This window comes from Manduca sexta, chromosome 28 (genome assembly GCF_014839805.1).
Source record: "Manduca sexta isolate Smith_Timp_Sample1 chromosome 28, JHU_Msex_v1.0, whole genome shotgun sequence".
In the NCBI taxonomy this organism is placed as follows: Eukaryota; Metazoa; Arthropoda; class Insecta; order Lepidoptera; family Sphingidae; genus Manduca; species Manduca sexta.
In genome coordinates, this window is record NC_051142.1 from 10,610,258 (window position 1) to 10,635,208 (window position 24,951).

Consider the following 24,951-nt stretch of genomic DNA (forward strand, 5'->3'; position numbering starts at 1 on the left):
CTGCACACTGAACATCATAAATACGTTGATTAGTGAGAGACCTTCCTTTTCTCATCGACTATCTATATCTATACTATTACCTATAAGAAGCTAACAAGATTGTTTGTTTGTATGAACGCGCTAACCTCAGGAACTACTGTTTCGAATTAAAAAAAAAAAATATGTTGAATAGCCCATTTATCGTGAAAAGCTATATAATATGATACTATGACCAATAGGATTGGGACATCAATGAAAAATGTTGCAAAACGTAGATAATTTCTTCCTTTTGATTGCCTTCATTGTGTACGCAGGTAAAAGATTAAAGTTCTGAAAGATGTACATTATAAAACCTAATACCCGACATTTTTCTGCCTGTTTGACCGAGATTACCTTAAAAACTACCCAACGTAATAGTTTGAGACCCTAGGAGAGGCTTAGGATATTTTTTATCCTTCGAAAATATATAGCGCGACTTTTATCCTGGAAAATTCTTTCAATCGGATACAGCCACTCACGAGAAAAAGGTAGTATGATGCATAGGTAGGTAATAGTATATTTTAAAATTCATGATCATCTTTAACCTGCGTCATACAACATTCATTAGACTTTGATTTTATATCTGATACCAATTCGATGGTCAGTATATATCTTGTATAATAATTAATAAATTAGCTAGCTGACGAAATAAATAAATTTGGATTTATCAGAGCAAAACAGTGAAGTTAGTTTTGTGATATTTGTTTTATATTTAAGAGTTGAAGGTCTAAAGCGAAATAGTTTTGTCATACTTAACAACTAGTGGTTATTAATTATCCTAATCTAATTTTGACCAATAAATTTAATTATCTTGTAAGCTAAGATAACTTTGTGACCGCTTTTTAAAGCGTACCGCCCCGCGTCTCCGAAAATGAGGCTTGAGTCTTTTGTAGAGGGACAGGCTTATAACGGGTACGAAGCTGTGAGTAACACCTACATTTAACAAATAAATAGCGCTTAATAGAGAAAGGCAAGGTTTGTTGATGAAGCAGCAACTAGTGTGTAATCAGTACGTAATCAGCGCGATGTGGAAGTGGACGTTCGTATGTGTCTGCGCCGCGGCGGTGTTGGCGGACGAGGGCTCGCGCGTGGTGCGACTTGCGCAGGGTCCCGTGCGAGGATACAGGGACCCTCAGGGAGACTTGTTTGCTTTTTACAGCGTCCCGTACGCGACCGCGCCTACTGGACCACATAAATTCAAGGTACACCTACGTGTTATATAATTGTGAATTACGTTTATCTCTAATGTTGGTGTTTAGATTACTCATTGTTTACGTTGAATAATATATCAGTAAAAGAAATAAAACGCTTTTTAAGTAAATAATAAATCAAAATCCTATTATTACTGATTTCTTATCTGAAGGCAATCAATTTATTATCATGATAATTGCTTTATCTTTGAAAATATTTTCTTCTAAACCCAATGGTCGAATGTTGATTCTCAGACCACACTTGAGTAAGGATTAATTAATAAAACACAAAATGTTGATTGCCCAGACGGCGCATACGTTAGGTTTGCTACATCAAAAAATAACCTTAAAACTACGACATAAAGTTCTATTTAATTTTTATTTGGTTGTCTACAATTTACAGGTGGAACGACATACAAACATGTCATAATGGCTCGTTCTGACGAGTTGCATACTTGCATTGAGTTTTACAATGTTTAAATATCTCATCTGTCCCGGTAAACTGACTAAGCATTGGCAAAATAAAAGTAAAGCTGAATCGCGAAGCTGGGGTAGGTAGCCGATGTGGTTTGAAATGGTTAAGGACAATCTATGTTCGAAATGATGATGATGAACGCGAATGTTAGACATTGAAATAAAATTATTTTTGGGATTTTATCGCGGTTTTCATAGTCACGCGTCCCCTGCGTAACCATAAAGGCTGTAAAGTCTTCTAAACGTCGGGAGAAAATTATAATATAAAAAACCGCGACAAAATCCGTAAACGCGATTTATTTCAATATCTTCAAAATAATTTAAAGCCTATATTAATTTACAACCTATTTATTTCCAGCCACCGGTGCCGCCACCGAATCACCAAGATCCATTAGAGGCCATAGATAAAGGAATTATATGTCCTCAGGCTAGTTCGGAATTCATCGAAATGGCAAATAAAACCATGAAAGAAGATTGTCTAATTGCAAACATATTTGTGCCAGATACACAAGAGGACAACCTACCAGTTTTCGTATATACCCATGGAGGCGGTTTCCAAATAGGTTACGGTCATTGGTTTCAATTAAAAAATCTTGCTCGAACAAAAAACATTATCGTCGTAACATTTAACTACCGCCTCGGCGTGCATGGTTTTCTTTGTTTGGGAACTAAAGACATTCCCGGTAATGCTGGTATGAAGGATCAAGTGGCTTTACTGCGCTGGGTGAAAGACAACATACAAGCTTTTGGTGGAAACCCTAACGACGTAACTTTAGGCGGCGGCAGCGCTGGTGCGGCATCAGCGGATCTAGTAATGCTGTCGAAAGCTTCTAAAAGTTTATTTAATAAAGTAATACCAGAGAGCGGTTCTAGTTTGGCAGCTTTTGCAGTGCAACCAGATCCTTTGGAAAATGCCAAGAACTTTGCAAAACAGTTAAATTTTACAAATACCAATGACATTTATGCTTTAGAAAAGTTTTATAAGTCTGCTACCCTGGAACAGATAACAATAGATGCGTTCGTTGATAAAAAAGACTCTACATTTGTTTTCTCACCGTGCGTTGAACGCAATATCGGCGAGGAAGTCTTTCTTGACGAAGACCCGCTCACAATTTTACAAAATGGAAACTATGAGAAACTTCCCTTACTCATCGGTTTCGCTAACATGGAGGGTTTGGTACGTATTGAGTTCTTTGAAACTTGGAAAAGTGCAATGAATGAAAAGTTTTCAGATTTTTTACCAGCTGATTTAACTTTCAAAAATGAGAAGCAAAAGCAAGAAATTGCAAACATTGTCAAACAATTTTACTTTGGTAATAAACCTGTTAATAATGACAATATCCTATCGTACGTGGATTTCTTTTCGGATGTTATATTCAATGTTCCGGCTTTGCGGTCTGTTGAGTTACACCTGAAGAATGGTCACGACAAAGTGTATCTTTACGAGTATTCGTTCACTGACGAGGCGGGCCCGCCGGTGCCACACACAGAGGTGCGTGGCGCTACCCACTGTGCACAATCCATGGCTTTAATCGACGGAGCAAACATAATGCAAGTGGATGAAAATAATATGTCTAAAGAATATAAGAAAATGAAATCGGTGATAAGAGAACTGTGGTCCAACTTTATTACAACAGGGTATGCAAACTTTTATTTTTTTTTGTTGTTTATAATGTAATTTTTTTTGTGATACTAGTTTTAATTTCTGATGTATGATGGAGGTTAATAACATCATCGACAACTTCAGATGGATAATACTGTTCATATCCGATAGCCTTTCGTAATCTGTACGATGACAAACAGTGATTAAATACCCGTTCGACATTCTTTCGAATGTCAATAATGTAATAAATTATGTGGATGCAAATAATTAATATCATGAAAGTAATACTACATGCACGGGAAAGGTCATTCTATACTCACTGAATGTTCTATTTCACAGACTCCCAGTGCCTGAAGGTTCCCCGTTACCATCATGGTCGGCCGTGCGCGCGAACTTGACGCCGTACATGTCGCTGGGACGGACGCTGGAGCTGAAAGGCGCTTTGCTGCAGCAGCGCGTGCGCTTCTGGAACGACATCTACGACAAATACTATCACACGCCGGTGCCGCCACCTACACCTGGTAGATTAAGTACTGAACTTTAAGGGAATTATAATATATAATATTTTGAATACATACCATCTATTATTGTATGCTAAATGTAAGGATACCGTATATGGCAGGCTTATGACAGGCTATAATAGATCACTGTATTAACGTTAAATGTGCTATAATCATTATTGTTATGCGCCTACATTTAATCATGAAATAGATATTATAAAATTCTCGCCTAAATAATTATATTTTATTAATATAAGTACCTGCTCATGTAATTTTTTCCTGAATTTATATATTATACATTTTACAAAATCGTCGTTAACCATAATAAATATTCTAATAACATTTCCAAGGACCCGTAGTTATTCGTTGTAGTTTAATTAGAATTAGTCCCGAATGACATCCAAATAATGTAAAATGAAAGTGATACAATTATAATGAATAATGAACATAAATAAATAGATGTGCAAAAATGTTTCAATCTCAGATTGTTAATTAATTATAACTAGCTTTACTCGCAGCTTCACCTGCATTACAGAGTTTTAATTTTTTTTTTTAGATCTTAAGTAAATATTTTTTCCGGAATAAAATGGAGCTTTATATAAATTAGACCTAAGAAATATAGACAATTTTCTCGTGATAAAACATTTGCCTATATCCTTTCGAAAGTATTAGACCATGGGCGCTTGGAGGGGGGTGCAAGTAGGTGCACGTTCACCCACCTTCCGAGAAATAAATTTCAAAAAATATAAGTCATTGAATAAATCTGTATCAGTGGGAACTATCGACCACAGAGGTTTTTTTATGATAAAGCATTTTCAAAAACCGCACGTTTTGAATTTGAAAAAATAATAAATAATATTAGTTGTATAGAGCGTAGGTGTAGATGCACCACCTTAAAACTAACCTTGGCGGCGCCTATGTCTCGGACTGTCTCAAACGAATTTAATCGAAATCGGTTCTGTAGTTTTTGATTTTATAGCGTACAGAAAGACGTGGTGGGCGTTTTTTTTTATAACTACAAACTCTGTCCAGATGGGCATGGGTACCAAGCATATATGCCTACATTTTTCTCTCCTATAAAACATAAACAATACATTATTTGTTGAATACTGTAAAAAGTTGTTACATGAAATTAATTAGCTCATAGTATTCTGCCGTTTTCAGCGTACAAATATTTTCATTAAAACTTTTCATGAAAGAAATCATTTACAGAATAATAACATTTATCAAGAAGGAACTTAAATAATTTACATTTGAATATATTCAATTTAAGAATTTTGAAATCATCGGGTAATTTATTATAGATATATATTGCCATACAGTATACATTGCACCTATGAACCTTTTACTTGCATCACTTCGTCTATTGGTGGTCACTTCGTCTACAGTATGAAAATCTTTTTGGTAGTTTTTGAGTTTATCGCGTTTAGACCGCAGACTCTATACAGCAGACGTATGTACAGACGAGGTTGACGGACTTGGTTTTATTATATGTAAGGATATGTACGGATTATTGCACTTTTCGTAATCTATGTACGTATACTATTATATAAAGCTGAAGAGTTTCTTTGTTTGAATGCGCCAAGATCCGGAACTACTAGTTCGAATTTAAAAATAACTTTATTGTAGGATCACGCTATAGCCAATCGTTGATAATATACCTTAAATCAGTAATATATGATTTTGGCGATAAGACAATGTCCGTCTTTGGTAGTATATGAAAGTTACGATCAAGTATAACTCAAGGTCTAGTACCAGTACCGGGATCCTAATGAAAACTTAAGGCCATATTAACTAATCTCACCTTTGAGTAGGATCTTAAGTAAATACTTAAGATACTAAACCATTGAATAAACAAAATATGAGGTGTTATTTGAATGCCTGTTGTCAGCCTAATTAAACTAGCGTCTATAGAGCGCGCAAAGTGAAAAATTGGACGTAACCGCTACCCGACTTTTAAGTACTTAGGTAACACTGTTGCTAGATAATAAAAATACAGACACATTCATCAGTTGCTCAGAAAACCTTTGCACTTTTAGTTGTCGTCAACGAAATAGTTTCTTGTGTGTGGTTATCATCGAATCTTTAATAGATAGTAAGTAATTAGTCAATTAATGATTGCGACTGAGAATTGGTTTATGCATCAGGGTCCATTCTAGATATTTGTTTCTGGATAGGTCACCTAATGTCAAGTGATCTTCAATGCTCATTAAAAGTCTTAATTTCATAAATTTTATGGTTATGCTTATTCTTAAATTAAAGAAAAAGTGTAGATACTGTTAAGATATTTTGATATCTCACTCACCATATAAAACACATTGGAAAGCTGGCACTTTATGTTGGTTTATTGATTTATAAGACTATGTTGAGAATAAAGGGTTGTAAGGTAGAAGTCTTATAGAATTTAATACCAAAATAGACACATAGTTGCTCGATGTGTAGTATCGTAAGATAATGGTTGGTATGCTGATGTAGGACATTGTGTTAGGGACTATGCTCAGCGGTTGTCCGATTTTTGCATCTATCTGGATCGCTCAATATCGGGTACACCGGTGATCCCGACATAACACCCCCACCCTCTTCTAAAACTGCGCGGAATAATGCACTTTTCCCACAACATCAAAAAAGGTATTTCTATCTGTGCTTGAGGTGATATCAGAATATGACGGTACATAGAAGCCCGAAGTTAATTGTGTGTATTAAAACAAATTTTGATTCACAACAGTATATTTTTTATCATAATAACGTAATGTTTTTCAGGTTTTTAAGTAGTTTTTAATTTGTAGCCTACAACAAATCACATCCTGTTACTATAAATACACAGATAATAATGTAACTAATATAAAAGGTTTGTTGAGGAAGCAGCCACTAGCCTGTAGGTAATCAGTATGTAATCGGCGCGATGTGGAAGTGGACGTTCGTGTGTGTCTGCGTCGCGGTGGTCCTGGCAGACGAGGGCTCGCGCGTGGTGCGACTTGCGCAGGGGCCGGTGCGAGGATACAGGGACCCTCAGGGAGACCTGTTCGCTTTCTACAGCGTCCCGTACGCGTCCGCGCCTACTGGACCAAATAAATTCAAGGTACTATAAAAAACTAATACAGATTACAAACAAAAACATAAAACATAATTACGCAAAATAACACCTGGTCTTAACTAAACAAGCGATCAATCTTATATGAAATATTACCTATACGTATTACCAAAGATTAAGTGTGATAAAGGCGGTGGGGGTGAATCATTTACATTTAGAAATAAAGTAGATAAATAAGTAATTATAGTGACTGTTATTTTTGGCAAACAATTAAAAAAATACAGTAATAATCTGTTTAATAATAAACTTATGTATTGCCATTCTCCAATATTTCATGTATTTGTTGTTTATCTATGTGATAATAAACTTGAAGGCAAATAGGTATAACACTTATTATGTTAATCGTAAATGAACGTACTTATAAATTATAGATCACTTGTAGATATTAAGAAAGAACTTTATAATTTCACGCACTTTGGATACCCAGGTAGAAATTATAAGATGTATCCTACTAATCTTACTAATATAAATGCAAAATTTTGTGAGGATGGATGTATATTTGTTTCTCTTTCACGAAAAACTACTGAACTGATTTGGATGAAACTTTACAGTAATATTGGTTATACATAGGCTACAATTTATAATGATTTTGTGTAATTAGGTCATAATATAACGATACATATCAAAGAAGTCGGATATAAATTTATCCCGGAAAACTCCTTCACCCGGGCGAAGCCGCGAGCAAAAGCTAGTATATAATAACTGCTAAATTTCATTGTAATTACGCGCGTTCTTCTCTTGTTTACTAAAGTGTAACTGAGTTGAGATGCAACTCAGTTTCACTCTGAAGTATGATATTAGTGGATACGCCATCAAATTAAAGTCAGCTTCTTAAAGTCATCAGTATGTAGTAAACAGTATCAACAACATCTCAAAAGATATCTAAGTCACAGCGTATGATGGATTTTGAGACCTAAGTTGTAATAATTAAACAACGCTCACTCAGTCGAGAACAAGCTCTTAAATGACAACTAAATCTATGTGTATTAAATTGTTCAATACATGAAATGTCTACATGAGATCCTTGAAAAAGGTCAGATTGATTTATTAATATGGGCCTAAGTAACATTTGCTCAGCACAGGAGTAGGATTAATTTATTATTTTGGATAGTTTCCCTACTCCATGAGTACAGATTCAAATAAATCTAAATCCATGCGGACGAAGTTAGTTTCTTAATAAAACAATGAACAATTAATATTAGATAACCATACCTGTGATGCGCCTATAAATGGGTGACTATTGATAGTTTTAATAAATCATGAACATAATATCACTTTGATTGTTTAAGTTTTTTGTTTAACTTAATTTTTTTTTAAATCACTGTCACATTTTTAATGATAGCTTTTTATACAGAATACAAATTCCAAACTCCGGCCTGATAATGAGTAGGCAAACAACACAATACAGCTTATAAACTGTATATTCTTCTATTGACATACAAACCATTTGTATTTCCAGCCACCTATGCCACCACCGACAAATCAAGAAATCTTAGAAGCTGTAGACAGAGGAATAATATGTCCTCAGGCCAGCATGGATTCTTTCAGTGCAATTATAGTAAACAAAACTATGAAAGAAGATTGCCTCATTGCCAGTATACTAGTGCCTGATACACAAGATAATAACCTACCAGTTTTGGTACATATCCACGGAGGTGCTTTCCAAATTGGTAACGGTTATTGGTTTCAATACAAAAATCTTATTAGAACCAAAAATATGATCGTCGTAACATTTAACTACCGCCTTGGCGTGCATGGTTTTCTTTGTTTGGGAACTAAAGACATTCCCGGTAATGCTGGTATGAAGGATCAAGTGGCTTTACTGCGCTGGGTGAAAGACAACATACATGCCTTTGGTGGAAACCCTAACGACGTAACCTTAAGCGGCGGCAGCGCTGGTGCGGCATCAGCGGATCTAGTAATGCTGTCGAAAGCTTCTAAAAGTTTATTTAATAAAGTAATACCAGAGAGCGGTTCTAGTTTGGCAGCTTTTGCAATGCAACCAGATCCTTTGGAAAACGCTAAGAACTTTGCAAAACAGTTAAATTTTAGAAATGCCAACGACATTTCGGCTTTGGAAAAGTTTTATAAGTCTGCTACCCTGGAACAGCTCACATCAGATGCATTCTTTGATAAAAAAAATTCAACATTTGTTTTTTCACCGTGCGTTGAACGCAATATCGGCGATGAAGTCTTTCTCGATGAAGACCCCCTCACAATTTTACAGAATGGAAACTACGAGAAACTTCCCTTACTCATCGGTTTCGCTAACATGGAGGGTTTATTACGTATCGATTTCTTTGAAACGTGGAAAAATGCAATGAATGAAAAGTTTTCTGATTTCCTACCAGCTGATTTAACTTTCAAAAATGAGGAGCAAAAACAAGAAATTGCCAACATTGTCAAACAATTTTACTTTGGTGATAAACCTGTTAATAATGACAATATCCTATCGTACGTGGATTTCTTTTCGGATGTTATATTCAATATTCCGGCTTTGCGGTCTGTTGAGTTACACCTGAAGAACGGTCACGACAAAGTGTATCTCTACGAGTACTCATTTACTGATGACGAGATTCCTTTGGTTCCACACACGGAAGTGCGTGGCGCTAACCACTGTGCACAAACTTTAGCTTTACTAGATGGAAAAAATGTATATGAAAAAGATGAAAATAAAAGTTCTGAAGAATTCAAGAAAATGAAGTCCGTAGTAAGAAAGCTATGGACTAACTTCGTAACGACTGGGTAAAGAAACAAGTTTTTTTAAGTCCCTTTATATAGTTTCATTATACAAAATTATATGTGATTTTGCCGATAACTAAGTAAATATTTTTATGTCGGGTTTAATATTTAATATTATATTCACCGTTATAGTACAAGTGAAGGTCCTAAACCGTATATATTTGGGTAACTGATATAAATTCCTGTATATATTATAATAGGCGCCAATATGTTTACAATAAACTATACTTACGTATAGTGTCTACATTCAATATAAATCGTATATACTTCATTTGTCGCTCTTAACAAACTCAATATTGTATTCCACAGATTCCCAGTGCCGGAAGGTTCAGAGTTCCCGTCATGGCCGGCCGTGCGCGCGAACTTGACGCCGTACATGTCGCTGGGACGGACGCTGGAGCTGAAGGGTGCTTTGCTGGAGCGGCGCGTGCGCTTCTGGAACGATATTTACGACAAATACTACCACACGCCTCTGCCGCCACCAGCATATGCTAGATTAAATACTGAACTGTGAATTTCGAATTATTATTTGGTTACGAAATATATTAGTCAAAAATATAATACGCAGTATGTTTGAAATAGTGTTTGTCAAATGAATTTAAACATGGTAAATATATATTTTAATGGTTAATAATGTTTTGTTCTTATTAAGTTTAGGGGGCCTATAGCGTCTACGGGGACGAATACGTTCCTATCAATGGACAGCTTTGATAGCCGTATAGGTAAATAACCTACCTACCTACTTATTTAACATATACTATAAAATACAGTAGACTAATAAATAAAATTGGACTTTGTGTATTATTTTTTATTTATTATAAGTGAATACAACATTATTTTGCCCCCGTAGACGGAATAGGGCCCCCTGACCTTACTTACCTACCGTAGTACCGTACCTACCTAAAGTATTTTTTATAGTAGTTTTTGTTGGAGTCGGTTTTCTTATCATTATATGTAGGTATAGATTATATGCATGCAAAGTGCTGAAATAACGATGATATATCAAAATTACAGATGAGTCATATCTTAACAAATCAAAGTATGAACTATGAACGCAGTTGTAATATACATCAATTTAGTCATCGTAATACTGAGCATAAGGAAAACGTTCTTGATAGCAAAACAATAATACCAATATGCCGGACTTTTATGTGGGGACACGCGGGAGCACGCAGTGTCCCCAAAGGAAACTTCGAAAATATCGAAACAATTGCCATTAAAGTACAGGAAAGGAGGGCGGTACAAAAAATTATGGTCTTACAACTTATGAGACCTAGCGTGCCCACAGAAAATAAGTGACAAAAAAGGCCAGCTTATACGTATTACAACATTAACATAAGAGTCGCAGTGGTAATTCGGGACGTGGATATCAGTGCTCACGTACCCAGGTATATTTTAGCAACTGACTAGGCCTGCTACTCGTTAGTCGTTAGTCTGTTGCGCTGTGCCGCGCCTGTATTTCTTCTGCGCAATCGTTGATCCGTCAGCGTTGTGTTTACATTTATTTATTTAAAAATAAATAGCTTTTTTAAATTATTTATTTCTAAATGTTGGTTTTGTATATCTATACATGATGATGTATAATTAAATGATCATATAATGCATTATATGTAAAATAAAGATCTGCAATGGTGTAGCCAATCGATCGCGAATTTTTGTGTCATCAAGCCAAGAATCATCAGGATCATCGCCTAGTATATGGAACCGACAAGTAACTTCCTATTCTATCTTATTTACCGAGCGGTAGCTGAGAAAGTATAGTCCAAAATAATTTCTTCATTCTCACTCTGTATGTCGTACTATAAATAGGTAAGTTGTGTGCAAGAATACATTTTAACAGATACCAGTTTAATCTATGCATCGTCTGTCAGTCTATGATGATAGTTTTTTTGAATTGAACATCAGATGATACCTTGTTATATAAATTTTATATATGGAGAGTGAGTGTGAGTATTCACATACACACACTCTCACGTTCATGTGTGTGAAAGTTTTTTCTACACACATAAACGTTTTGTTCTGTAATGAACAATTTACAAATTAGAAAAGGCATTATTTCAAGTATTAAATATTTTGTGTCGCTGCCCGTTACAATGCATATCTATCCATAGTAAGAGAATATGCGTATGCTATGAATCAGATAATAAATATTTATTCAACCAATAAATAGCAAGTCATTATGAAGCCACTATTACTGATTAAGTAACATAAATACACAGATAATAATGTAACTAATAAACAGCAAGTCATAAAACAAGCCAATTTTTGTTGATTAAGCAGCCGCTAGCAGGTAATCAGTACGTAATCAGCGCGATGTGGAAGTGGACGTTCGTGTGTGTCTGCGCCGCGGCGGTGTTGGCGGACGAGGGCTCGCGCGTGGTGCGACTTGCGCAGGGTCCCGTGCGAGGATACAGGGACCCTCAGGGAGACTTGTTTGCTTTTTACAGCGTCCCGTACGCGACCGCGCCTACTGGACCACATAAATTCAAGGTACATGATATACACTTTCGTGTGATGTAAGTAATTATGAATTATAATTATCTCAGGTGTCGGTATTTGAACTACATCATCATTGTTTACGTTGAAAAATATATCAGTGAATGAAATAAAACTTTTTTTTAGGTTAATCATAATTTTTAACATTTATTATGATTTCATATCCGACAGTAGTACATAATTTTATTTTTGTGATAATAGCTGAACCTTTCACCCTCTTATCAATCCCGTATCCAAGGGGCCTAATCTCACGCCAAACTTGATCAAGGATGCATTAATAAAAGACAAATTAGTGATTGCTCTGACGGCCCCTCGCATACGTTAGATTGACTACATAAAAACCTAGCCTTAAGATTACGACGTAAAGTTGTATTTAATTTGCTTGTTGTTGTATACAATGTTGGGGGCGAAAAAAAAAATCCAAACATATAATGGCTCGTTCTGACGAATCGCAATTCTAAATTGAATTTTATAATGGTCAAGCGACGCATTGTTTCTCGTCAACTATATAAATCCCCATCTGCTCTGGTATAATCACCAAGCAATGACAATATAAAAATAAAACCTTAATGAAAAAAAATGGGTAGCTCTGGCGTGGTCTGACACAATGAACGATAACCCTTAAATCTTGAAAAAAAAACTTTTGATATATAAGCTTTTGAATTTAAGCCTATATTAATGAACGACCCTTTTATTTCCAGCCACCGGTGCCACCACCGACTAACCAAGAGCCATTGGAGGCCGTAGATAAAGGAATAATATGTCCCCAGGCGGATTTAGGATTCATAGATATGCTAAACTTTACCATGAAAGAAGATTGTCTGATTGCAAATATATTTGTACCTGATACACAAGAGGATAACCTACCAGTTTTAGTATATGTCCACGGGGGCGCTTTCCAAATAGGTTACGGTCAATGGTTTCAATTAAAAAATGTTGCTCGAACTAAAAACATTATCGTCGTAACATTTAACTACCGCCTCGGCGTGCATGGTTTTCTTTGTTTGGGAACTAAAGACATTCCCGGTAATGCTGGTATGAAGGATCAAGTGGCTTTACTGCGCTGGGTGAAAGACAACATACATGCATTTGGTGGAAACCCCAACGACGTAACCTTAGGCGGCGGCAGCGCTGGTGCGGCATCAGCGGATCTACTAATGTTGTCGAAAGCTTCTAAAGGTTTATACAAAAAAGTAATACCAGAGAGCGGTTCTAGTTTGGCAGCTTTTGCAATGCAACCAGATCCTTTGGAAAACGCCAAGAACTTTGCAAAACAGTTAAATTTTAGAAATACCAACGACATTTCGGCTTTGGAAAACTTTTATAAGTCTGCTACCCTGGAACAGCTCACATCAGATGCATTCTTTGATAAAAAAAATTCAACATTTGTTTTCTCACCGTGCGTTGAACGCAATATCGGCGATGAAGTCTTTCTCGATGAAGACCCCCTCACAATTTTACAGAATGGAAACTACGAGAAACTTCCCTTACTCATCGGTTTCGCTAACATGGAGGGTTTATTACGTATCGATTTCTTTGAAACGTGGAAAAATGCAATGAATGAAAAGTTTTCTGATTTCCTACCAGCTGATTTAACTTTCAAAAATGAGGAGCAAAAACAAGAAATTGCCAACATTGTCAAACAATTTTACTTTGGTGATAAACCTGTAAATAATGACAATATCCTATCGTACGTGGATTTCTTTTCGGATGTTATATTCAATGTTCCGGCTTTGCGGTCTGTTGAGTTCCATTTGAAGAACGGTCACGACAAAGTGTATCTCTACGAGTACTCATTTACTGATGACGAGATTCCTTTGGTTCCACACACGGAAGTGCGTGGCGCTAACCACTGCGCACAAACCATGGCTTTATTAGACGGGGCACATTTATTAGAACTAGATGAAGAAAATGTTTCTAAAGAATATAAGAAAATGAAATCGGTAATGAGAGAACTATGGTCCAACTTCATTACAACCGGGTAAGCAAACTTATATTTTTTTACTCCCTATATTATGTATTGTAAGTGTTACTAAACGGTAACCATATAGTTTTGGTAGTTGATGTATGAGGGATAAGAAGGTGGCCGGTAACTGCAGGCCGATATCTAATGGCCTTTCGAAACTTTTACCATTACCAACATGGAATAAATTGTGGACCACTTCCATATTACTTTAGATGTCAATAAAGTATTTAATAATATGAGTGGTAATATAAATAATGAAGTACCTAAATAATTATTCACTACTCCAACAATATATTAAGTATCTAATATCGACTTTTAATATTTATCTGCAATATATGCACCAAGCTCGTAATTATTACAATTTACAACAATTACATTAGTTTTTGGTCATTTAAACCAAGTGTTTTATTCTGCAGATTCCCAGTGCCAGAAGGTTCCCCGTTACCATCATGGCCGGCCGTGCGCGCGAACTTGACGCCGTACATGTCGCTGGGACAGACGCTGGAGCTGAAGGGTGCTTTGCTGCAGCAGCGCGTGCGCTTCTGGAACGACATTTACGACAAATACTATCATACGCCGGTGCCGCCACTTACACCTGTTACATTAAATACTGAACTTTAAGTTGATTATAATACTTAACATTTTAAATAAAACCACTTGTTATGGTAGGTATGTTAAATAATATTTATTCAAATAAGAATACCGTTTATTTGTAATATTGTAATATTTGTGACACAACTGACTGAAAGAAGTTTGTAATATTCTACTAGAATATGTTAGTTACAGCCGATAATAGAGGTATTTTACCGGAAAATAAATCACATATTAAATACTTACTTTATTTGAAGCTTCCTCGATTGAGAGAGGCTCTCCCTGTTTTCCATTTCATTTATCTTCCTTTTCACTTTAATTATCCGTCTCGCTCGTACTACATCCGTATTCCAGCCAGGCCGCCGACCCCAACAAAGGTGTGTTCAATGGTGGTTGCTGTTTTAGGAATCATGGAGTCAATAATCTACCAGGCAGAAATACAAGTTTACGTGCCTTATTTATATCTAAGTATAAATAAGACAATAAACAAAACTTAAGCTCTTATTTGAACGCCTGTTGTTAGCTGAGTCGTTGCTGTTAAACTAATCATACATCGCCCACCAAAGAGCTCAAATGAAAAAAAAATACGTCATCGTTATTAATATAGGTTTATTAAATTGCAATGACTTTAAATAATTATCTTATGGCATGGTGGTGCTGGCTGGATGCTGAACTGACATCGAACTACAGAGCGGACTGAGTTGAATCTAATAATACCGACCTGCTAAACCCGACTTTTAATACTAAACACTGCAACCAATAGATATTAAAATACAGCCACAGTCATCAGTTATTCAGAAATCCTCCACACTTCTTGTTGTTTCAACAAAATATTGAACGCTATGTGATCCTCAGCGAATTTTCAAAACTATATTATATTAAGTTGATTTGTAGACTATTCACATTAACATAATAGCATCAGGCATACATACACCTTTTTAGAAGTTCTGAATTGACTGTTCAGGGTCAGTCAGTAAATCAGTGTTTAAATTTTACTAAGCCTAACATACAATAATACATTTGATATTGTATTATAATTTTATAATTATATTAATTAATATTTATTCTTTCAACATTCATCTATGCTTATCCTACGGCCCGAGCTGAGCTTGAGCTTTTCCAAGTGACCTAAATGGATTAAAAAAAAATCACTAAAAGTAAAGAAACTGTTTCCCAGATCACTTGAGCTGCATTCTATAAGAATAAAAGCATTTAGTTAATTATGAATACCTTTTATATCAATAAATTTAATATAAAATTTTGTAATAAACTTTTTTAGACACTACGTATTTAGATCAATGAATTTACGTTGTGGCTCGAGACAAAATGACTAACACGTCTTTGTGTCTTATATAAAAACGGGTGGAGTATGGCTAAATTAGGTAGTGACATGTCTAGAATAGAAGGTCGTGGTGTGTGTGCGCTAGCCTACTTGTGCGAGGTTGTCATGCCTCAAAAGGAGAGTGCCGACGATTTTCAGAAACGGGCTCATCCCTCCCGCCGTCAGAAGAGACGTAGGAGGCGTCGCGTGGACGACTGACTAACACCACTATATCTATTGCCTGTTGTAAAAGGCGACTAATAGGAACAATTCGGAAGTTGCAAGGAGGCGGTCGAGGGCTGTCAACCACTAGTATACTTTGTACGTTCTTCGAGTAGATTGTGCGACCCTCGGGTATGAATGTCAGAGTAAATGATTAGTCTCAAGCTGCCGTCGGCGCCGAGAGTCTGCTCTCGTACGCAAAGGCTTCTGAGCCCTGCACCACAATTGGAGACGGACTGCTAGGTAGGATTGCACAGGGACGGCTGAGTTAGCTAAGTAGGTACGTGGTGGAGGCATCTATGGTCATCCCTACGTATTGCTCTAAATATGGTCACCGCGAGCCATGGTTGGTATGTGTTAGGGACTCTGCCCAGCGATCGTCGGAAGTTTTCTATCTATCCGGACTAATCAATGTCGAATTGTAAGACCCCTGACCCCAACATAAATGACCAGTCCTCCCTTGAGGCTGACCGGCAATAACGCATTACGCTTTTCCCACAACAAAAAGATGGTACATAGAAGTCAGAAGGTATACAAGTATGTATTAAGAAGCTTTAGATTTACCAAAGTATGTTTATCATAATGATTTTTTATGTTTACGCGAATGTTAGACATTAAAATTATACAATTTTATCGTGGTTTTAATATTTAGGTTATCTCCCGACGTTTTGAAGACTTTGTAGCCTTCGTGGTCACGGGGAGGACTGAGGTGTTGTTCATCCGTAAAGTCAAAGTTTCAATATCTACCTACATGTTATAAATATACAACTTTTTAAATTTTAGCTGTTGGTTGTCCAATCTACGTAAAATGAGCTCACAGTGTCTTGAAGTCTGGCAGCCGGTCTTTTGGGCTCCGATTTAATTAATTGCAGAACTGGATATTAGGCTTGTGTAAGCTTCCAACCATCTTCCCTATTGAAATTAGGATGTTTTTTAATTTCAATAGCTTAGCGAATCATCCTAGACAGGAATCGGTGTTCTTTGGCAAGGATTTCTGGCTTGTCTAGTGGCAGATAATGATTAGAACCCCCGTCAGAGTGTTTAACGTCTGCAGACTTCGTAGAGCGTCAGTGTTTCACGTCAGCTATATGTTCTTTTATGCGGGTCCCTACATTTGTTTTTGTTTGGCCTAGGAAAAAAACTATTTATATTTTCAGCCATCCATGCCAACGCTGACTAATTAAGAAGTGTTAAAGCTGTAGACAATGGAATTATATGCCCACAGACCACCTTGTATCCCTACGAAGACGTAAAAATTGATAAAACCATGGAAGAAGATTGCCTCATAGTGAATTTGTGTCTGACATACAAGATAGATAGAATAACCTACCAGGTTTAGTGCATATACACGGTGGAGCTTTCTAATTAGGTTACGGTTATTCGATACAATTAAAAAAATCTTGCCCGAACTAAAAACATTATCGTCATAACATTTAATTACCGCCTCGGCGTGCATGGTTTTCTATGTTTGGGTACGAAAGACATTCCCGGTAATGCTGGTATGAAGGATCAAGTGGCTTTACTGCGCTGGGTGAAAGAAAACATAGTAAGTAGTGAGTAAAACCATGCAAGTGCATGGTTTTACTACGCTGGGTGAAAAATAATATACATACCTCTGGAAATCCTAAAGACATATCCATCAATGGTGGCAGCGCTGGTGCTGCATCGGAGGATCCAGTAATGATGTCAAAAACTTCTAAAGGTTTATACAATAAAGTAATACTAGAGAGCGGTTTTAGTTTGGCAACTTTTGCAATGCAGCCGGATCCATTGGAACACGCCAAGAAGTTTGCAAAACAGTAATATTTTGAAGATACCAATGATATTTATGCTTTGGAAAAGTTCTACAAGACTGCTACTATAGAACAGCTCACGATAGATCCATTCAGGGAACGAAAAGATTCTACGTTTGTTTTCTCACAATGCGTTCAACGCGATATGGTCGAGGAAGTCTTCCTCGACGAGTACCTCCTCACAATTTTACAAAATGGAAACATACGTACACTCTTACTCAACGCTCACGCTAACGTGGCGCGTTGCGATGTGTCGTGAATTTTTTTACGTTGCTTGTCGTAGATTTCCACGATATGACGTCGTATCATGTTTTTGAGTATGAGCCCTTACACACAATCCACGGTATCCGCTTTTAAGCCACTTGTAGTTATCGCTTGTAGTTCGGTTATCGCTCTTGATCGCGTCGCAATCAAAACCAACTGGCTTATACAAACACACCGGCCCTTCGGGTAAGCGCTTAAGGCGCTCGCAACTCTTCGGAATTAAGTAACCATGCAGGCTTATACATCAGAGTCCATTCTAAAGATTTGTTTATGGATTAAGTCACCGTAGGACATCACCCAATGTCAAGTGATCTCCAATGCTCATTAAAACTCATAATATCAAAAATATCATGGTTTTGCTTAGCCTTAAATTAAAGGAACAGTGTGGGGACTGTTAAGCTCTTCGATATCTCACTCAACATACCTTAAAACGTAATAGAAAACCGGCACTTTATGTTTGTTTTCTTTGTCACAGCATTTTTGCTCTTGTCGAGCCACTAATGCTTTATAAGACTGTGATGAGAGTAAACGGTTCTAGGTAAGAAGTTTTATAGACTTTCGTCCGGCGGTCGTCCGATGTTTTGCATTTATGGGGACCGCTTAATATCAGGTACACCGAGGATACCACCATACCCCCCTCCCACTCCACCCTCTCCTAAAACTGAGCGGTATTAGTGATTCACTTTTCCCACTACATCTAAAAAACGTTTAGGTTTAGGTCAACATTTACCTGTGCTTGAGATGATATCGGATTATGACGGTACATAGAAGCCAAAAGGTATAGGTATATATGTGCATGTATTAAGAAAATTTAGATTCATAACAGTATATATTTTTTATCACGATGACGTAAGGTTTTCAAAGGTTTTAAGTAGTTTTTAAAGTAATAGTCCGAAATTAATCACATCCTGTTACTATAAATACACAGATAATAATGTACCTAATAAACAGCAAGTCATAGAGCAAGCCAAGGTTAGTTAATGAAGCAGCCACTAGCCGGTAATCAGTATGTAATCAGCGCGATGTCGAAGTGGACGTTCGTGTGTGTCTGCGCCGCGGCGGTCCTGGCGGAGGAGGGCTCGCGCGTGGTGCGGCTCGCGCAGGGGCCCGTTCGAGGGTACAGAGACGCTGACGGAGACCTGTTCGCTTTCTACGGCGTCCCGTACGCGACCGCGCCTACTGGAAAAAATAAATTCAAGGTACTATAACATAATAATAATAATTCAGTCTCTCATCCCCTCGGCCCATTGTAATCGCAGGTAAAAAAGTTACTCTCACGTTTACAAACTTTAAACCACGAGAACTATCATGCAAAATTAATTGAACTTAAACACAAGAATATGCCAAATGTTCAACTTATAGATTTCTTCTAGTCATTTACGGTTAGTTTACAAACTAATTGACCTTAGGAGTGATGAGAAGTCAAAAAAAAATTGTACTTAATCTAATGGCAAATTTTAAGAATTTTCCATCTTGCTGTCTTTTAAGGCTGATTGTAGCCAAAATAGCTCCCATGAAGGACTATGTTTTTTTAATGAATATGTAAGTCGAGAGTCTGGAGAAGTTTTTGATCTACCTTAGAACCACGAAGTCACCTGTGAATTTTTTTTTAATTTAAAGAAGAAAATTTAAGTCATAATTCACAGAACGTGAGTTTTTCTCTTTACCCCAACATTTTCATAATTTTCATTAAAGTTACGAAGCTGATTGATTTTAGCAAAAAAGTACAACTAATGAACAATTAGTTGCAATAATAAAATCTCCGAATAAGTCTTTTACTTTTTTAAAAAGAAAATATTTAATCGTTCAAATCGAAAATTCTCAAAAATTCAGAAAAATATTCATAACTCGAAAACTATGAGAATTCGCGGAACATACATGGGGGTGATTCGGATACCCCAAGGGGTGCTCTATCTCTGGACCTCCGCTTGACACTACTTTCTTGGACACCCACCCTGTAAAATACTATAATATATAATTCGAACCGCCTACGATTTGTCGAAAAAATATTTTTCTTTTCTTGTTCTTCTTTTTATCATACTTATAACTCCTTTAATTCAATTTAAAGCTTTTAAGGGTTTTGATGATAGAATCAAAACACTTAAATGTGATGATTTAAATGTATACATTTAATAAAACGTTGTAATCGAAAAAAAATGGTAAATTTGACAGATTAAATTTACGTGATTTTTTTATTTTTCGCAATCTTTTTTTTTAGTAATTTTCTTACTTTTAGTAGGGCATATTTCCCCCACTAGCTTTAACAACTGCTTACATACCTCTATTAAGCGATCTCATCATTTTTTTTATGTCCTCTTGCGAGGTTCGCTCCCATTCCTTTTCTATGTAACTTCCCAGCTGCTGTAGGGATTCTGGAACGGGATCACGGTCTGTAACCATCCGTTTTATTTGTTCCTACAAGCGTTCTAAAGGATTCAAGTCAGGGCTATTAGCTGGCTAACACATAACTTGAATCCCAATCTCTTGAAGGTACTGTGTTATTGTTCTAGCCAAATGAGGTCTCGCGTTGTCATGCATTAACAGAAAATCTGCGCCATTACATCCGGCATAAGGCATAGCATGAGGTTTTTAAATCTCTCTAATGTAAATATCGGCATTAATACCACGATTTCTTAAAAAAACGAGTTCGGTACCTCCCGTAAAAGAAATGCCACCCCAAAACATTGTAGAGCCGCCACCGAACCGAACGGTCTCCAGCTCTTCGCATAACATTATGGCGACCGTCAGAGTCGATAAGATTCATTCAAATAAATTTTAAAAGACAGCCGCCTAGCGTGTATCATAAGCGAAGACTAGCGGGGACTAAGGGAGCCTGTATATATTATGTATAATGTATGGGAAGGATGAGTAAAGCAATAGGAAAGAGCAAGGTAGGCAGGATAGGGTGCATAATATAACTATAACAGGACGAAGTTGTGGGCAAAGCTAGTTTATTAATAAAACTTACTGAACAATAAATATTAGGTAATCTTACTTATGAGGCGCCCATAAATGGGTGCACATGGATAGTTTTTATAAGGCATACTTAGATCATATTGATTAAGTTTTTTGATTAACTTGTATTTTTTTTAACAACACTGTCGTATTCTAAGGATAGTTTTTTGTATTGAGTACAAATTTCTAATTCCGGTATGATACTAAGTAGAAAAACAACACAATAACGCTTATAAACTATATATTTTTCTATTGACGATCAAACTATTTGTATTTTCAGCCACCCATGCCACCACCGACTAATGAAGAAGTCTTAGAGGCTGTAGACAGAGGAATAATATGTCCTCAGGCGAGCATGGATCCTTTCACTGCGATTATTGTAAAGAAAACTATGAAAGAAGATTGCCTCATTGCGAATATATTTGTGCCTGATACACAGAATAAAAACCTACCAGTTTTAGTATACATCCACGGAGGCGGTTTCCAAATGGGTTACGGCCATTTGTGTCAAGTAAAAAATCTAATTAGAACCAAGAAATTGATCGTCGTAACATTTAACTACCGCCTTGGCGTGCATGGTTTTCTATGTTTGGGTACGAAAGACATTCCCGGTAATGCTGGTATGAAGGATCAAGTGGCTTTACTGCGCTGGGTAAAAGAAAACATACATGCGTTTGGTGGAAACCCTAACGATGTAACCTTAGGCGGCGGCAGCGCTGGTGCGGCATCAGCGGATCTACTAATGCTGTCGAAAGCTTCTAAAGGTTTATTTAATAAAGTAATACCAGAGAGTGGTTCTAGTTTGGCAGCTTTTGCAATGCAACCAGATCCTTTGGAAAACGCCAAGAACTTTGCAAATCAGTTAAATTTTACAAATACCAATGATATTTATGCTTTGGAAGAGTTTTATAAGTCTGCTACCCTGGAACAGCTCACAATAGATACGTTCATTGATAAAAAAGACTCTACATTTGTTTTCTCACCGTGCGTTGAACGCAATATCGGCGAGGAAGTCTTCCTCGATGAAGACCCCCTCACAATTTTACAGAATGGAAACTACGAGAAACTTCCCTTACTCATCGGTTTCGCTAACATGGAGGGTTTATTACGTATCGATTTCTTTGAAACGTGGAAAAATGCAATGAATGAAAAGTTTTCTGATTTCCTACCAGCTGATTTAACTTTTAAAAATGAGGAGCAAAAACAAGAAATTGCCAACATTGTCAAACAATTTTACTTTGGTGATAAACCTGTAAATAATGACAATATCCTATCGTACGTGGATTTCTTTTCGGATGTTATATTCAATGTTCCGGCTTTGCGGTCTGTTGAGTTCCATTTGAAGAACGGTCACGACAAAGTGTATCTCTACGAATACTCATTTACTGATGACGAGATTCCTTTGGTTCCACACACGGAAGTGCGTGGCGCTAACCACTGTGCACAAACCATAGCTTTACTAGACGGAAAAAATGTATTTGAAATGGATGAAAATAAATGTTCTGAAGAATTCAAGAAAATGAAGTCCGTAGTAAGAGAACTATGGACTAACTTCGTAACAACTGGGTAAACAAACAAGTTTTTTTAAGTCCCTTTGTGTATAGTTTCACTATGCAAAATATTTTGTACATAAACAAATAAATATTTTTATTTCGGGTTTAATATTTAATATTATGTTCACCGTTATAGTACAACGGACGTTAACAAGTTCGGCGATAATTGAAGGTTCTAAATCGAATATATTTGGGGAACTGGTTTGCTTTCTATATTATAATATACATATAAAGAGAGAAAAAGAACCTTTTTATATTATAATAGGCGCCAATATGTTTACAATAAACTATACTTACGTATAGTGTCTACATTCAATATAAATCGTATATACTTCATTTGTCGCTCTTAACAAACTCAATATTGTATTCCACAGATTCCCAGTGCCGGTAGGTTCAGAGTTCCCGTCATGGCCGGCCGTGCGCGCGAACTTGACGCCGTACATGTCGCTGGGACGGACGCTGGAGCTGAAGGGTGCTTTGCTGGAGCGGCGCGTGCGCTTCTGGAACGATATTTACGACAAATACTACCACACGCCTCTGCCGCCACCAGCATATGCTAGATTAAATACTGAACTGTGAATTTTGCATTAATATTTGGTTATGAAACATATTATAAGTGTGTTAAACGAATGATAGACAAAGATATAATACATAGTATGTTTTTTTTTCTATTTACTTAAGGGGGTTTTTTGGTTTTAAATACCAACGACATTTATGCTTTGGAAGAGTTTTATAAGTTTAGGTAAAACACCTATACTAAGCACTTGACAGCAATTTGAAGCTTCCTAGATTGAGATGTCTTTACCTGGTGGGACGTAACGCCAACGTGAATGAAATATTGATGATCCTATTTTGAAAGAAAATATATTATGTAAAAAATAATAAGAGTAGCTTAATAATCCATGAATAACCCGTTATGTGCGAGAAAACGATTATTTACAAACGTAAATACACACCTAATAATGGTAAGTATTGTATCAACTATGATATTAGTACATAGAAACATATTACCAGGACGAAAAAGTTCTAAATCAATCAACTGCTTTAAACAAATTAACGATTTAACAGTAAGTATTAATATTAGGTATTTCTTTCTTAAGATAGAAACGAGCTAATGTATTTTGTTATCTCCAGTAAGGTTGGGCAATTACTAATCTAGTTTTTGGAAGCCACAACCCATAGTATGCTCCCCTAGTGAACCTACTATTCCTGCTTCTAATAATAAGGATTTTAGCCAGCTGGATATAACTGTACTTTATGGGTTTGGTAAACCTTTAATGTTATTAAATAAATGAATAGTTTACCGATCGACGCTTTTCTTCTAAAGGAAAAATAATAGGTGCATCGTGCGACTCTGATGGATGTGATTGGATCGTTAGCCTTATGTTACAATCGGCGCCGAAGATGGGCTGTCGTGCGCGAAATTGGTTAACTACGCACATGTTGGAGGAACCCATGGTCGACCCTACGTATTGCTCTAAAGATAGTCTCCGCGAGGTATTGGTTGGTATGCTGGTGTAGGGTTATGCATTGTGCTAGGGACTCTGCCCAGCGATCATCCGATGTTTTCCATCTATCTGGACGATTCAACGTCGGGTCATAAGACCCGTGACCCCGACGTAACTGACCAGTCCCCCCCTTGAGGCTGAGCGGTCATAGAAATGCGCTTTTCGGGCAATCTAAAATTAAAAATGGTATATAGATGTTAGATGGTATACAGGGTTATTTTGACATTGCGTTACTAGATGAAACCAAATACTTGTTTTCACCATTGCTTTCATTGTGTCAAAAATCATCCATTAATAACAAATATTTTCACAAAAATCCAGGTTTTAGTTTTCTGATTTTTTTATCATTTTGTAATGCGAATATGGTGTGTGCGTGAGTGTATTTCTGACTAAAAGTATGGTGTTGCTGCTGCGACGAATTCCCTTAGAGAAGTAGTAATGGCATTTTGACTTTCGTGTGTATGTGTCGCGGCGGTCCTGGTGGATGAGGGCTTGCCCATGGTGCGGCTCGCGTAGGGTCCCGTAAGAGGATACATACTTTTGGGGAATTACAACTATATAAACCTTAATAGAACTAGGATAGTTGACTGAAATCCAATAACAAGCCTTCACTTATAGATTTAGTGCAAAGTGAACAAACAAGTATTAAGTCTTATGAGACAAT

At 36.7% G+C, this 24,951-nt stretch overlaps 5 protein-coding genes across 7 annotated transcripts; all 5 read left to right on the forward strand.

The window, feature by feature from the left end:
- Positions 1-247: 247 nt before the first annotated feature.
- On the forward strand, positions 248-4,131 carry LOC115445534 (esterase FE4). Of its 2 annotated transcripts, none has more exons than XM_030171841.2 (3): positions 248-1,220; positions 2,041-3,320; positions 3,625-4,131. In XM_030171841.2, the coding sequence occupies exons 1-3, from the start codon at positions 1,002-1,004 to the stop codon at positions 3,827-3,829; spliced, it is 1,704 nt and encodes a 567-aa protein (XP_030027701.2). In that variant the 5' UTR covers positions 248-1,001; the 3' UTR covers positions 3,830-4,131. The 2 variants fall into 2 exon arrangements, with proteins under 2 accessions (XP_030027701.2, XP_030027702.1); XM_030171842.2 differs by lacking the exon at positions 248-1,220 and adding an exon at positions 1,621-1,759.
- Positions 4,132-6,514: 2,383 nt separating this feature from the next.
- Positions 6,515-10,252, forward strand: LOC115445535 (esterase FE4). Its single transcript, XM_030171844.2, has 3 exons — positions 6,515-6,864; positions 8,336-9,621; positions 9,928-10,252. Exons 1-3 carry the CDS (start codon positions 6,688-6,690, stop codon positions 10,130-10,132), a joined length of 1,668 nt encoding a protein of 555 aa, XP_030027704.2. The 5' UTR covers positions 6,515-6,687; the 3' UTR covers positions 10,133-10,252.
- An 804-nt stretch (positions 10,253-11,056) lies between these two features.
- LOC115445533 (juvenile hormone esterase) lies at positions 11,057-14,912 on the forward strand. Of its 2 annotated transcripts, none has more exons than XM_030171839.2 (4): positions 11,057-11,427; positions 11,899-12,108; positions 12,816-14,095; positions 14,497-14,912. In XM_030171839.2, exons 2-4 carry the CDS (start codon positions 11,932-11,934, stop codon positions 14,699-14,701), a joined length of 1,662 nt encoding a protein of 553 aa, XP_030027699.2. In that variant the 5' UTR covers positions 11,057-11,427; positions 11,899-11,931; the 3' UTR covers positions 14,702-14,912. The 2 variants fall into 2 exon arrangements, with proteins under 2 accessions (XP_030027699.2, XP_030027700.2); XM_030171840.2 differs by having other exon boundaries at positions 11,221-11,329; positions 11,896-12,108.
- A 2,698-nt stretch (positions 14,913-17,610) lies between these two features.
- LOC115445537 (cholinesterase 2-like) lies at positions 17,611-18,282 on the forward strand (the record flags this gene model as incomplete). The annotated part of the gene is given in 2 exon segments (XM_030171845.2): positions 17,611-17,765; positions 17,825-18,282. Coding segments are annotated over 2 exon segments (597 nt in total), but the record flags the coding sequence as incomplete, so codon positions are not given.
- A 1,007-nt stretch (positions 18,283-19,289) lies between these two features.
- Positions 19,290-23,661, forward strand: LOC115445559 (juvenile hormone esterase-like). The gene is made up of 3 exons (XM_030171880.2): positions 19,290-19,470; positions 21,507-22,792; positions 23,154-23,661. The coding sequence occupies exons 1-3, from the start codon at positions 19,294-19,296 to the stop codon at positions 23,356-23,358; spliced, it is 1,668 nt and encodes a 555-aa protein (XP_030027740.1). The 5' UTR covers positions 19,290-19,293; the 3' UTR covers positions 23,359-23,661.
- Positions 23,662-24,951: the final 1,290 nt, after the last annotated feature.